This window comes from Equus quagga, chromosome 12 (genome assembly GCF_021613505.1).
Source record: "Equus quagga isolate Etosha38 chromosome 12, UCLA_HA_Equagga_1.0, whole genome shotgun sequence".
Lineage (NCBI taxonomy): Eukaryota > Metazoa > Chordata > Mammalia > Perissodactyla > Equidae > Equus > Equus quagga.
Window position 1 is genome coordinate 26,867,836 of NC_060278.1, and position 16,067 is coordinate 26,883,902.

The 16,067-nt window shown below is 39.5% G+C and overlaps 1 protein-coding gene across 1 annotated transcript in view; it reads left to right on the top strand.

Moving 5' to 3' along the window:
• The first annotated feature begins 14,127 nt into the window (after nt 1-14,127).
• ASB13 (ankyrin repeat and SOCS box containing 13) overlaps nt 14,128-16,067 on the top strand; it is a 29,577-nt gene continuing 27,637 nt past the window's right edge. Inside the window, exon 1 of the mRNA XM_046679690.1 lies at nt 14,128-14,281. Coding sequence (XP_046535646.1) covers nt 14,239-14,281 — 43 coding nt within the window. The 5' untranslated portion in view covers nt 14,128-14,238. The remainder of the gene's footprint in view (nt 14,282-16,067) is intronic.

The following is a 16,067-nucleotide window of genomic DNA, read 5'->3' on the forward strand; positions in this document are numbered from 1 at the left end:
AAGTCATGTTTCTTAAACTCTAGCTAGTGTAAGAATTCCTTCTGGCCAGCTTGGGGATGGGCTGCTCAGGTCTACCTTAAAGAAAGAAGTTTCCATTCAGATGCAAGGAGTATGGTCAGTTAATGCACCCAGTTGTCAGCTCCTTCAGGGTTTGCCTCAATTTTTGAGCTGAAGTCATGCTCTTTTGGGGGCAGCCCCTGACCAATGCTTGAACAAGGCAATGGTACAGGAGCTCAGCCATTTCTTCCCCAACATGGGATTCCTCCAATTTGCTCTGGAGCTCCTTGTTGGGCTGGCAGAGACTTTACCAGGTCTGCATTGCAGTCTGGTCACTTTTCCTGCCCAATTCTGCTCCCTCATCCGTTATTTCACAGGGATTACTCCTTGTGGTGGCCATGGAGATACCCTACTCAGATCTCCTTCAAGAGAACCTGCTGTGGGGAGCACCGTTGACTGACAGCATCCAACTGCCACACCCTTAGTCTACCACAGCATCCATGCTGAGACCGTGCCTCCCTCGGGCTGTTCCCAGCCAATGACTGAGCATGGTGGGGGTTCTAGTGTTAGGCCATTCTTACTTAATGCAGGATTCCCCTAATGGAAAACCTTTGCTTGTAGGTTCTACATCAGCCTAGCTGACACTTTCTCAGAACTTCACAGTGGTCTGAGACTCTTCCCACCCAATTCTTCCTTCCCCTTTTCCATTCACAAGTATCAGACCTGCACCACAATCTGAAGACTCTCCCCACCTACTCTTACTTCTTCCTTCTTTGTCCTTCACGTGTGTTTCTCCCTCTAAATCTCTTGTATATGGAGAACCAGAACTGTTTCAGATAATGCTAATAATGGCCCAAGAAAAAAGGAGGTTAGATGGAGTTTAAGGATTGGCTCACTCACTCTCCAGATGACAAGATGGAACACATTCCAAATGGGATTTGAGGTACAGGAGGGCCCTTGGCACGAATTGGTGGCCCAGTTGTTGAAGACATCACCAGTGATAACTTGAGAAATGAGATGACTCTGCAGGTCAGAGCTCACCCTGGGAGAGGTGTTCACAGGGTTGGCTCATTATTATCCATGGGACTGATGGGACATGAGGTAATAAAGGCCAGGTAGTAACAGAAACCAAAGGTCACAATTACTCTAATGACTTGTAAAGTTGGAGAGACAGCCAAGGGAGTTTGACAGGGAGTTGTGGAGATACCAAAAAGACATGATGTCTCTAGAAGCAAAATAAGTGGGCAGCTAATAAAGGTTCTGGCCTGAAGAAAGCCAGGATGGGAGAGAGGAAAACTGAGGGTTGAGTTGGAAGCAGGAGTGGCCCAAATTACAATCACTCCCAATGACCCACTAAGAGACTTTGTGCTTCCCTTTCCCAAAACTCTTGGCTCTGCTGGGTTGGAGATCCTGGTCTCCAGAGGAAGTACACTCTTGTCAGGAGACTCAGCATGGGCCCTTTAAACTGCAAGCTAAGACTTCTGGCAAGACACTCTGGACTCTTGTGTCCAGAGGGCAGTGGGTGAGAAAAGGAGTCACTATCTTGACGGTAGTATCAGCAGGAGGAGGTAAGACTATGTTTACGTATAAGAAGGAATACTTGTGTACCCAGGTGATCCACTTGGATATGTCTTGGCCATTCCTTGCCCTAACATAAGTGCAAATGGGCACATACAGTAATTCCAATGTATGAAGTGTATGATTACTATGGGTTCAGATGTCTCAAGAAGCAAGGTTTGAGTCTCACCACCAAGTGAGCCACCAAGACCTATTGCGATGATAGTTGAGAGCGAGGGGAATTTAAAATGAATAGTGGAAGAGAAAGGATGGATACTAACTGAGGCCCTGAAACTGACTGCAGAGGCGGTGGCCATATTTTACCTTACCAACATTCTTTTTCTAAGTTTCCCCTTGAGAAGCCCTTGGGAACCATGACAGAACTGCTCCCCAAATACGTGTGGAGAAATGGATCTGTGTGGTGCAAGGGGTAGACTGTGGTAGCAATGGAAGTGATCTCCTTCAAGAGAAGCTGATGTGGAAGTGAAACACAGGCTCCAACTGCCACCCCACTGGACCCACTGTGGCATTCATACTTCCTCCAGGATGCTCCCAGACGGTAACTGAGCACAACAGGGGTACTAGGCCCATTCCTGCCTGACTCCAATGGACAAGTTTTGCTCTGGGACTCTCCATCAACCTAGGCAAAACTTTCTCAGACCTGAGGTGACACTTGAGACTGCTGATAGCCAAAACTTCCTATTTCTCTTCTTTCACAGGTGTTGGACTTATATCTCCATCTGTAGGTTCTCCCCATCTACCCCTGTGTGCTCTCCATTTTTCCGTCATGGAATTTTCCCTAATAAATCTCTCACGCATCTATCCCATCTTGGTATCCGCTTCTTGGAGAACCCAAACTGACACAGTCTGCAATAAACATTTTGCCCTCATAACCCTAACTCATTTTAGCATTTCCTTCCCAGGGAACCCAACTAGTACACTTGTGGAGCTTATTAGAAATGCTTTTAACTAGGTAAGGGTCGGGGCCCAGGAACTGGTCTTTCTTACTGGCATCTCACTGTTGTTCTTCGTGTTGCAATTGAGATTAGGTGAAAGACACTCCTTAATTTCATCCTCAAGATTAATAACTCCAAGACCATCAAACCAACATAAGAGCAGTGAAACTAATTTTTATTAAAAGCAAAAAAGGAGAAGAAATTCCAGCCCAAAAGGCACATGCTATGATATCAAAAGAAAAAGAAAAATTTTTAAGGGCTAAAGACAAAATGAGGGGGCTGGCCCCATGGCCTAGTGGTTAATTAAGTTCAGCTTGATCCACTTTGGTGGCCTTGGTTTGGTCCCAGGCACAGAACTGCACCCCTCCTCAGCAGCCATGCTGTGGTGGCTACCCATATACAAAATAGAGTAAGATTGGTACAGATGTTAACTCAGGGAAAATCTTCCTCAGCAAAAAAAAGAAAAAAAATAAAGACAAAATGAAAACATCAATGGAGTGTAGAAAGAGCAGAATTAACGCCATAAAGCAGGAGTTGGCAAACTGTGCCCAGAGGCCAAATCTGGCCTAGGGCAGTCAAATTGACTGATAGTTTCCTTTATGCTTTGTGTTACTTGTGTCTTGTTTAAAAAATTCTTCCCTATCATGATGTCACGACAATTTTCTCCTATGTTATAGTCACATTTTTGTTTTTTCCCAGTTAGCTCTTTAATTCATCTGGAATTAATTTTTGTGTATGATGTGAGGTAGGAAGCAAATTTTATCTTTTTTCACAGACATTTGACTCAACACAACTTATTGAATGAATCCTCTTTTCCCACTGATACTTTTTCTATTGAACACCAGATTCCCTTATCTGTTTCCAGAGGGTTCTCTTACATTCCATATTATCACGCTGTTTTAATCACTGCTTCATAGAAAGTCCTGTTGTCTGGTAGGCAGTCTAGCTCTTTAAGACATCTCAATTCATCACATTTGGGGAGTCTCTACGTATACCATTTTCCAAATAGTTATCTTATCAGATTTTAAAACTCTAACAAAAAAGGTTATGATGTTATAAAATGACATTTATTAAGAAAACCATGTGTGTCTTGTTTAAATGTTACCTCCTTAAAATAAGTAATCAGTAACTATTTGCTACATAAATAATAAAAATTTTATTAATGTTATAGAGATTCTTGAAATAGATTAAAAAATAATTGGAAACTCTCAACAAGTGAATATACAGAGAACGTACCTCAACATAATAAATGCATATATGACAAGCTCACAGCTAACATCATACTCAACAGTAAAGTGCTCAAATCTATTCCTCTAAGATCAGGAACAAGACAAGGATGCTCATTCTTGCCACTTTTATTCAGCATAGTATTGGAAGTCCTAGCCAGAGCAACTAGGCAAGAAAAAGAAATAAAGTGCATCCAAATTGGAAAGGAAGAAGTAAAACTGTCTCTATTTGCAGATGACCTGATAGTATACCCTAAAGATTCCACCAAAAAACTGTTAGAACTAATAAATAAATTTACGAATTCAGTAAAGTTGCAGGATATAAAATTAATATACAAAAATCTTTTGTGTTTCCATACACTAACAATGAACAATCAGAGAAATTAAGAAAACAATCTCATTTACAACTGCATCAAAAACAATACAATATTGAGGAATAAATTTAACCAAGGAGGTGAAAAACCTGTATAGTGAAAAGTATAGGACATTTATGGAAAAATTGAAGAAGACATAATAAATGGAAAGATATTCTATGCTCATGGACTGGAAGAATTAATATCATTCAAACGTCCATACTACCCAAAGCAATCTACAGATTCAATGCATTCACTATCAAAATTCCAATGGCATTTTTGAGAAATAGAACAAACAATCCTAAAACTTGTATGGAACCAAAAAAGACACCAAAGAGCTAAAGCAACCTTGAGAAAGAACAAAGCTGGAGGCATCATGCTCCCTTATTTCAAACCATATTACAAAACTATAGTAATCAAAGCAGTATGGTAATCAAAGCAGTATTTCAAACCATATTACAAAACTATAGTAATCAAAGCAGTATGGTATTGCCATAAAAACAGATACATAGATCAATAGGACAGAAGAGAGAGCCCAGAAATAAACCCGTGCTTATATGGTCAATTATTTTTAAACAAAAGAGCCAAGAATATACAATGGGGAAAGGAAGTCTCTTCAATAAATAGTGTTGGGAAAACTGGACAGCCACATGCAAAAGAATGAAACTAGACCATTATCTTACACTGTACATAAAAATTAACTTAAAATGGATTCAAGACTTGAATGTAAGACCTGAAACCATAAAACTCCTAGAAGAAAACATAGGCAGTAAGCTCCTTGACATTGGCCTTGGTGATGAATTTTTGGAATTGACACCAAAATCAAAGGCAAAAAATGCTAAAATAAACAAGTGGGACTCCATCAAACCAAAAAGCTTCTGCACAGCAAAGAAAAGCATCAACAAAATGAAAAACCAACCCATCAAATCAGAGAAAATATTTGATAATCATATATCTGATAAAGGGTTAATATCCAAAACATACAAAGAACTCATACAACTCAATAGCAAAAAACCAAAAAATCCATTTAAAAAAATGGGCAGAAGATCTGAAAAGACATTTTTCCAAAGAAGACATACCGATGGCCAACAGGCACATGAAAAGATGTTCAACATCACTAATCATCAAGGAGATGCAAATCAAAACCACAATGAGATATGACCTCATACATGCTATTACCAAAAAGACAGGAAATAACAAATGTTGGTGAGGATGTGGAAATCCTTGTGCACTGTTGGTGGGAATGTAAATTGGTGCAGCCACTACGGAAAACAGTATGGAGGTTCCTCAAAAAATTAAAAATGGAACTATCATATGACCCAGCAATTCCACCTCTGTGTATTTATCTCAAGGAAATGAAAACACTAACTCAATAAGATATCTGCACCCCTATGTTCATCGCAGCATTATTTACATTGGCTGAGACATGGAAGCTACCTAAGTGTCCATCGATGGATGAATGGATAAAGACAATGTGGTATATATACATATACCATATACAAGCCATGGAAAAGAATGAAATCTTGCCATTTGCAATAACACGGCAGGATCTTGAGGACATTATGGTAAGTGAAATGTCAGGCAGAGAAAGACAAATACTATACGATCTCACTCATATGTGGAATCTAACAATAAACAAACAAAAACCCCCTGAACTTACGGATACAGAGAACAGATTGGTGATTGCTTGAGATGCAGGGTGGGTGAAATGGGCGAAGGTAGTCAAAAGGTCCAAACTTTCAGTTATCGGATAAATAAGTCCTGAGGATGTAATGTACAGCATAGTGACGATGATTAATAATATTGTATTGTATATTTGAATGTTGCTGAGAGGTTTCTTTCTTTGGTCAACCATATTTACATGTTTCTTTATTCCAGTACTCTCAAATTTTTTATTTATTTATATATTTTTTATTGCAGTAATATTGGATTATAACATTATATAAATTTCAGGTGTAGATCGTTATATATTTCGATTTCTGTGTAGATTACACCATATTCACCAACCAAAGACTAGTTACCATCCGTCACCACACAGATGTGCCTAATCACCCCTTTCTCTCTCCCCCCTCCCCACTTCCCCTCTGGTAACCACCAATCCAATCTCTGTTTCTATGTCTTTGTTTGTATGTTGTTTTTATCTTCTACTTATGAGTGAGATCATATGGTATTTGACTTTCTCCCTCTGACTTATTTCACTTAGCATAATACCCTCAAGGTCCATCCATGTTGTCACAAATGGCCAGATTTCATCGTTTCTCATGGCTAAGTAGTATTCCATTGTGTATATGTATCCCATCTTCTTTATCCATTCATCCCTTGATGGGCACCTAGGTTGCTTCCAAGTCTTGACTATTGTGAATAATGCTGCAATGAACATAGGGGTGCACATATCTTTATGCATTCATGTTCTCATATTCTTTGGAAAAATAGCCAGCAGTGGAATAGCTGGATCATACGGTAGATCTATTCTAATTAAGAATTATTAAAAATTATTTTGAGGAATCTCCATACTGTTTTCTGTAGTGGCTCCACCAGTTTGCACTCCCACCAGCAGTGTACGAAAGTTTCCTTCTCTCCACATCCTCTCCAACACTTGTTTCTTATCTTGTTAATTCTAGCCATTCTGACAGGAATGAGGTGATATCTCATTGTAGTTTTGATTTATATTCCCCTGATAGTTAATGATGTTGAACATCTTTTCATGTGCCTGTTGGCCATCTGTATATCCTCTTTGGAGAAATGTCTGCTCAGATCTTTTGCCCAATTTTTAATTGGGCTATTTTTTTGCTGTTGAAATGTATGAGTTCTTTGTATATTTTGGATATTAACCCCTTATCAGATATATGGATTGCAAATATCTTCTCCCAATTGTTAGGTTCTCTTTTCATCTTGTTGATGGTTTCATTTGCTGTGCAGAAGCTTTTTCGTATGATGTAGTCCTATTTGTTTATTTTTTCTGTTGTTTTCCTTGCCTGGTCAGACATAGTACTTGAAAATATGCTGCTAAGACGCATGTCGAAGAGTGTACTGCCTTTGTTTTCTTCTAGAAGTTTAATGGTTTCAGTTCTTATATTCAAGTCTTTAATCCATTTTGAGTTAATTTTTGTGTAGGGTGTAAGATAATGGTCTACTTTCATTCTTTTGCTTGTTGCTGTCCAATTTTCCCAACACCATTTATTGAAGAGACTTTCCTTTCTCTATTGTGTGTTCTTGGCTCCCTTGTCGAAAATTAGCTGTCCATATATGTGTGGATTTATTTCTGGGCTCTTGATTCTGTTTCATTGATCTGTGTGTCTGTCTTGGTGCCAGTACCAGGCTGTTTTGGTTACTGTACCTTTGCAGTATATTTTGAAATCAAGGAGTGTGATACCTCCAGGTTTGTTCTTTCTTCTGAGTATTCCTTTGGCTATTGGGGATCTTTTGTTGTTCCACATACATTTCAGGATTCTTTGTTCTATTTCTGTGAAAAATGTTATTGAACTTTGATAGGGATTGCATTGAATCTGTAGATTGCTTTAGGAAGTATAGACATTTTAACTATGTCAATTCTGCCAATCCAAGAGAATGGAATATCTTTCCATTTCTTTGTGTCTTCAATTTCTTTCAACGATGTTTTATAGTTTTCAGTGTACAGATCTTTCCCCTCTTTGGGTAACTTTATTCCTAGGTATTTTATTCTTTTTTTTCCAATATAAATAGTGTTGTATTCTTAATTTCTCTTTCTGCTACTTCATTGTTAGTGTATAAAGATGCAACTGACTTTGGTATGTTGATTTTGTATCCTGCAGCTTGACTGTATTCATTTACTACTTCTTAAAAGATTTTTTTTGGGTGGATTCTTGAGAGTTTTCTAAATATAAAATCATTTCATCTGCAAATAGGGACAGCTTCACTTCTTACTTTCCAATTTGGATCCCTTTTGTTTCTTTTTCTTGCCTCATTGCTCTCGCTAAGACTTCCAAAACTATGTTAAATAAGAGTGGTGACAGTGGGCATCCTGGTCTGGTTCCTGTTCTTAGAGGGATAGCTTTCAGTTTTTCTCCATTAGGAATGATATTAGCGGGGCCGGCCCCGTGGCCAAGTGGTTCAGTTCGCGCGCTCCACTGCAGCGGCTCAGGGTTTGGATCCTGGGCGTGGACATGGCACTGCTCGTCAGGCCATGTTGAGGTGGCGTCCCATATGCCACAACTAGTAGGACCTGCAACTAGGGTATACAACTATGTACCAGGGGGGGATTTGGGGAGATAAAGCAGAAAAAAAAAAAAAAAAAAGATTGGCCACAGTTGTTAGTTCAGGTGCCAATCTTTAAAAAAAAAAAAAAAGAATGATATTAGCTGTGGGTTTGTCATATATGGCCTTTATTATGTTGATGTACATTCCTTCTATAGCTGTTTTAATCAGAGTTTTTATCATAAATGGATGTTGTATCTTTTTAAATGATTTCTCAGCATCTATTGAGATGATCATGTGATTCTTATTTTTTATTTTGTTAATGTGGTGTATGTATCACCTTGATTGATTTGCAGATGTTGAACCATCCCTGCATCCCTGGGATAAATCCCACTTGATCATGATGTATCATCTTTTTAATGTATTCTTGTATTCGATTTGCTAGCATTCTGTTGAGGATTTTTGCAGTGATGTTCATTAGTGATATTGGCCTGTAATTTTCTTTATTTTCTGATGTCCTTGACTGGTTTCGGTATCAGGGTAATGTTGGCTTAGTAGAATGAGGAATAGAAGAATAGAAGAGGAACCTTCCCAGCCTCTTCAATTTTTGGTAAGAGTTTGAGAAGAATAGGTTTTAAGTCTTCTTTGAGTGTTGGTAGAATTCACCAGAGAAGCTTTCTGGTCCTGGACTTTTATTTTTTGGGAGGTTTTTGATTACTGTTTTGATCTCATTATTGGTGATTGGTCTATTCAAATTCTCTATTTCTTCTTGATTCAGTTTTGGAAGGTTGTATGATTCTAAGAACTTTTCCATTTCTTCTAGATTGTCCAATTTGTTGGCATATAGCTTTTCATAGTATTCCCTTAGAATCTTTTGTATTTCTGAGGTGTCTGTTGTAATTTCTCCTCTTTCATTTCTGATTTTATTTATTTGAGCCTTCTCTCTTTTTTTCTCAGCGAGTTTGGTTAAAGATTTGCCCATTTTGTTTAACCTTTTCAAAGAACCAGCTCTTGGTATCATTGATTTTTTTCTACTGTTTTTCTAGTCTCTATTTCATTTATTTCTGCTCTGACTTTTATTAATTCCTTCCTTCAACTGATTTTGGGTTTGTTTGTTCTTCTTTTTCCACTTCCTTTAGGTGGCTTGTTGGATTGTTTATTTGGGATTTTTCTTGTTTGTTGAGGTGGGCCTTTGTTGCTATAAACTTTCCTCTTAGAACTGCTTTTGCTGTATCCTGTAGATTTTGGCATGTCATATTTTCATTTTTATTTGTCTCCAGATAATTTTTTATTTCTCCTTTGATTCCTTCATTGACCCAATCATTGTTCAGTAGCATTTTGTTTAATCTCCACATTTTTGTAGCTTTTCTGATTTTCTTCCTGTAGTTGATTTCTAGTTTCATAACTTTGTGGTCAGAAAAGATGATTGATATCATTTTAATCTTCTTAAATTTATTGAGATTTGTTTTGTGGCCTAATATGTGATCAATCCTGGAGAATGTACCATGTGCACTTGAAAAGAATGTGTGTTCTGTGGTTTTTGGATGGAATGTTCTATATACATCTACTAAGTCCATCTGATCTAATGTCACATTTAAGACCAATGTTTCCTTATTGATCTTCTGTTTGGCTGATCTATCTATTGGTGTAAGTGGAGTGTTAAAGTCCCCTACTATTATTGTGTTCCTGCCTATTTCTCCTTTTATATCTGTTAATAATTGCTTTATATATTTAGGTGCTCCTATGTTGGGTGCATAGATATTTACAAGTGTTATATCTTCTTGTTGGATTGTTCCCTTTATCATTATTTAGTGTTCTTCTTTGTCTCTTGCTACAGTTTTTGTTTTAAAGTCCATCTTGTCTGATATAAGTATTGCTACCCCAGCATTCTTTTCTTTGCCATTTGCATGAAGTATCTTTTTCCATCCCTTCGCTTTTGGTTTGTGTTTTTTAGGTCTGAAGCGTGTCTCTTGTATGCAGCATATGTATAAATCTTGGGTTTTTATCCAATTGGCCACCCTATGCCTTTTGAATGTCCATTGACATTTAAAGTAGCTGTTGATAAATGCGTACTTATTGCCATTTTGCTACTTTTTTTTCTGGGTGTTTTAGTAGTTCTTCTCTGTTCCTTTCTTCTTCTCTTGCTCTCTTCCCTTGTAGTTTGATGGCCTTCTTTAGTATAATGTTTGGGTTCTTTCTCTTAATTATTTGTGTATTTATTATAGGTTTCTGATTTATGATTACCATGAGGTCCATACATAATAATCTACATATATACAAATCTATATTCAATTGATGGTCTCTTTACTTTGACCTCTTTCTAAAAGCTCTACTCTTTTTCTCCCCTCCTCCCACATTTTGTGTTTTAGATATCTATCTAACCTCTTATTTTTTTTGTGTGTGTATCCATTACCTTCTTATCATTGAAATAGGTAATTTTAGTACTTTTGTCTTTTGACCTCCATATTATCTTCATAGGTGGTTGATCTGCTACCTTTACTGTATTTTTGCCTTTACCAGTGATTTTATTGCCTTTTGTCTTGTGATAATTTTCTTATTCTTATTTATGGTCTTCTCTTTCCCAGTTACATAAGCCCCTTTAGCATTTCCTGTAAAACTGATTTCTTGTTGATAAACTCCTCTAATTTTTGCTTGTCTGGGAAACTCTTTATCTCACCTTCCATTCTGAATGATAACCTTGCCAGGTAGAATATTCTTGTCTGTAGGTTTTTTCCTTTCAGCAATTTAAATATTTCATGACACTCCCTTCTAACCTGTAAGGTTTTGGCTGAGAAGTCAGCTGATAGCCTTATGGATGTCCTTTGTATGTCACTTGTTGCCTTTCTCTTGTGGCTTTTTGGATTCTCTCTTTATCTTTAGTTTTGGACATTTTAATTACAATGTGTCTTGGTGTGGGCCTCTTTGGGTTTATCTTGTTTGGTGTTCTCTGTGCTTCCTCTACTTGGATGTCTGTTTCCTTCCTTAGGTTAGGAAAGTTTTCAGCTATTATTTCTTCATATAGATTCTCTGCCCCTTTGTCTTTCTCTTCTCCTTCTGGGACACCTATAATACGAATGTAGTACACTTTATGTTGTCCCAGAGTCCCCTTAGACTGTTCTCCTTTTTAATTCTTTTTTGTTTTATCTGTTCAGCTTGGGTGATTTCCTCTAGTCTTTCATCCAGCTCGCTGATCTGTTCTTCTGTATCATCTACTCTGCTATTGAGTCCATCTAGTGAACGTTTCGTTTCTGGTATTGTATTATTCATTTCTTATTGGTTCTTTTTTATATTTTCCAATTCTTTGTTGATGTTCTGAGTTCATTCATTCTTCTCCCAAGATCAGTGAGCATCCTTATGACTTTTTGTTTGAACACTTTGTCAGGTAGGTTGTTTATTTCTGTTTCATTTAGTTCTTTTTCTGGGGTTTTGTCCTGTTCCTTTGCTTGATCTGTATTCCTCTGCCTCTTCACTTTGCCTCTTTCTCTGTGCTTATATCTATGTAGTAGGTGGGTCAGCTATGTCTCCTGATCTTGGAGAAGTGGCCTTATGTAAGAGATGCCTTTTGAGGCCCAGCAGTGTGCATCCCTCTTGTCACTAGTTCCAAATGTTCCGGGAGTAACCTCTGTGTGGGCTACTTGTGTCTTTCTGTTGTGGTAGGTTTGCTCTTGCTGCAGCTGCCCAGGGAGTCTAGGCTGTCCCCCTTCAGCCACTATATCAGTTTTGGGGAGCCCAAGCACAGTTGGCTGCAAGGTCTAACAGCACATTCCTGTTGCAGTTTTTCTGTTAGGTGAGTAGGCTCCTAGCATGGCTGGTTGCTAGGCTCAGGGGCTTACAATTGCTGTAGGCCACTCGCCTACAAGGTGGTTCTCAGCTCTAAGAGAGTAGATCTTAAAAATTCTCATCACAAGAAGAAAAATTATAATTATGGTGATGGATGTTAAGTAGACATTGTGGTGATCATTTAGCAATATATACAAATATCAAATCATTACATTGTACACCTGAAACTAATATGTTGTATGTCAATTATATCAATAAAAGAAGAAAAAAATTGGAAGCTAATATCCAATAAAAGGAGATTAACACAAAAATAGATGTGATTTACTATTTTATGAATATTTTGGGAACAGTTCTATTTCAGTTTAGAGAAAAATTAATATAGATCCTATACATTGCAACAAGTTCCAGATGGATTAAAGCCTTAACAACAGAACAGAATGAAACAGAATAATATACACATTCTGGGTCTTGGTGGGGAAATACTTTCTGAATATTGAAGAAAGATGAAATACTCTCAAAGAATATATTTCTGAATATATAAAAACTTAAAAAAGCTTTTCTGCAATAAAATATTGATATCAAGCAAGAGAATGGAGAAAAAATGACAATATAACAAAATAATAATAATGAAACATTTGCTTTCTAATATATTCAGCAAATATTTGCACACATACACATATATGTATGTGTACATATATGCATACATATATATAGACAAATACACACATAACTAGAAACATATAAATAAATATATAGTTTATAAATATATAAGGTATACATGTAAATATAAACATATATATGTGGTCTATACTCAGATCTAGATGATACTTTGTCAAGAAAGAAATATTGAAGTAAATGCAAACGTAGAAACACATGACACTGTCATAGTAGAAAACATAACATCTCATGGCAATTATATCAATTCGAACATGTATTACATTTAAAAAATTACATTAAATTTAAATTAAATTAAATTAAATTAAAATTACATTTTAATTACATTAAAAATGCAAGAAAAATGCAAGAGCCTAATTTTTGAAGACAAGTGGCAAAAAGGTTACAAACACATATTGCTAATAGGCTGGCAATGTCCTTCCCAGGCCTGAGCTCTAATCCTCAGGAGGCTGGGATTCTGACAGATAGGCTTCAAATCCTTCCTCAATGCGGGCCTGCGGTGGAGCCTGGAGGTAAAGATTCCCGTCCCCGGGGAGCCTGGCCCACTCCGGGTAAAGATCAAACCTTTTGCTCTCTGCTAGGCCTTATGTATTTCCAGATCGCATGATTCCTCATATTTTTACTTTCCAGCCCAAACTACCTTTACATTAGGCTCAGCACAGGTCAGGGTGATTGAGAAATCTCGTGACCGGGCTGCACTGAACTTTGGTTAGGGTTAAACCTTCTGGATTACGTAGGCCGCCTACAACACCCCCCGCCCCGCTTACTCAGTCGTTGGCTTGGAATCATTTGGAAACAGGTTTTTCATTTCCGTCAAACGTGCCCCAGCTTTTATCTGCTAAGACTATTAGGGGACCATTGGATTTAAAACAGTCCCTAAAGATTTGGATAGGGGTTAAAAAAAAGAAAAAGAATGTGAACCATTTGGAATTTATGATTCATCTCGAAAGATGAAAGACGCAGGGAGCATGAACACCAGCGCTGGTTGGAAGCCCATCTTGAAAATTCAGTCATGGTGGGACTCCTGAGCTTTGCTGAGCTCGATAATGTGAAGGATGACAGTGAGTTTTAGCAGCTGGGCACGTTTTGCACGTGGGCACATGCTTTGTACATGGACACGTCTTTTGCACATGAACACGTTTTGCACGTGGAAACGTGTTTTGCATGTGGACACATGTTCAGCTCTTGGACACATGGGGATGTTTTACACGTAGACATGGGACATGTTTCGCACGTGGGCACGTTTTACACATGGACACGTTTTGCTCAGCACAGCGCTGCGGCAGCGACAGGGGAGTGGGACGCAGGTGACCGCGAAGCGGCGCTGGCCCCGAGTCCCGGGAGCGGCGCCACACCGCCCGGGAACTACAACTCCCGGCACGCGGGGCCACCTCGGGCCGGACGCGCGGCCCCAGCGCGCCGATTGGCCCCGCCCAGCCGGCCCGCCGCGGTCGCCGGCCCAGGTCCCCGGCACCGCCAGTCGCCGGGCCGCCGAGCTAGGGGCGCGCGGCAGCGAGCGGCATGGAGCCCCGGACTGCGGACGGCTACTTCCTGGGCGACGTGGGTACGCGCGGGGCGCAGCGGACGGTTCGGGTGCCGGCCTCGGGTACAGGGGACGCGGGGCGGGGGTGCTGGCAAAAGAGCGAGGACGGCCGGAGCCGACTCTTGGGGCTGAAGAGGTGCTTCTGATGACATTCGCTCCGAGATCGGTGACGCGCCTGGCTGAGAGTCAGGGGCGTTTTGGTGGGTCCAGGTTGGAGGGCCATGTCCTTGAAGGAGCAGGGTCCGGTGATCCTATGCATCTCCGACGAGGTTTCTGTGTCCCACTCCTTGTCCTCGGCTAGCGCCTTGCAGGGCTGGTCATCATTGTGACGTGACAGTTGTAGGACTTCAGAACAGCAGACCTACCGGAGCGCCGCGCACCTTGGGGAAGATCAAGGAGTGTGTGCGCGCGTGGTCATTGCCAAGTTCTGAGGAGAACCTGGGAAATGCCCTGGCGGGACCATTCAAAGAGCAGCCCTGGCATGAGCCCAGTGTGGGAGCTGGAACCTCTTCCAGGCGGCCGATGTCATTAGCATCCTACAGACTTACCCAGGTGTGATAGAAGGAATCTGCTCCAGGAGGAGGATGTGCCCCTGTGACATCAGGTCACACTGAGTAAACAATGCGACCTCGGTTCTTCACTGAATCTTCTTTACCATTTGAGCTACCCAAGAATAAAATAGATTTGAGGGCAAAGGGAGGTTCTCTGGGGAAGCAAACTTTCCTGCCTATGAAATTATACTATGGCAAATGAAATGAGCAGTGAGAGCACATTGAAAGGTTGGAAAGAAACAAAAATCGAAGGTGTTTTTACACTGGTAAAAACAGTAGTGCGAATAAAAGTGAGAAGTCTTAACAGTAAATTTAGGTTAAGAGAAATTGCAGTCAGAGCAAGGCCAAAGGTATTTTAATTGATTTTCCAAAACAGCCACCTTCAACGTGATCAAAGGCATTTAATAAGCCTCTATTTTCTCTTGGCATTCTGCCCCAGGCAGGCATAAGACTTTGACCTGCCAGTGTGATCTGTGTTTGATTGGTTCAAATAAATCAGCGATGAACAGCTAAGCATGGAACCTACTTGAACACATATTTTAATATTTTTATTCCTGTAGAGCATTCAATAGCACAGTATTACTTCTGAGCATTTTTTTTTTTTTTGCATAGTTTAAGGAATGTATCTTTTGAAGAAAAGCGTATTCTAAACTAATGGATGCATAACTTCTGGGGTTTGTGTCTATTTTTGACTCTGTCATTGTTTTATTTAATATATGTCTCCAAAAATATATCCTGCTGACATTTTTATTCTCAACCCTCATGAATAAGCGGAATGTGTTGTATCCAAAACAACCCAGAAGTAGGGGCCCATCGTAGGAACTTTAACCCATTTTAACATTCTGATCTCAAGTTCTATATGTGTGGTGTGCTCCAATAAGTTCAAAGAATTAGGGGCAAGTCACATCCTAAAGTGAATCCAGTGTTTATAACTTAGATTAAAATGTAAACAGATTGTTATTGACCCAAGGTAAGTGTCTATTTGCAAAGCTGAAAAAAATGATCCCCATATTCAGCATCTGTACTCAAGAGCTTCTCACTTGGAAGTAAGAAGCTGGCAGAAGATGAAAGGCTGCCTTAGGCAATTTGGGCTCTAGCAAGGTGAGCTGCCGATCTTCTCCAGTTGTCCTTAGCCAGGAACTCTAAACAGTTCATTGCCGTCTGGGGTGTTCAGAAGGGGAGATGGAGAGAGAAAGGAGAGGCAGCTCTTGGGACTGTGATCAGAGCCACTGAGCCGCTAGGACACACTTATGTGC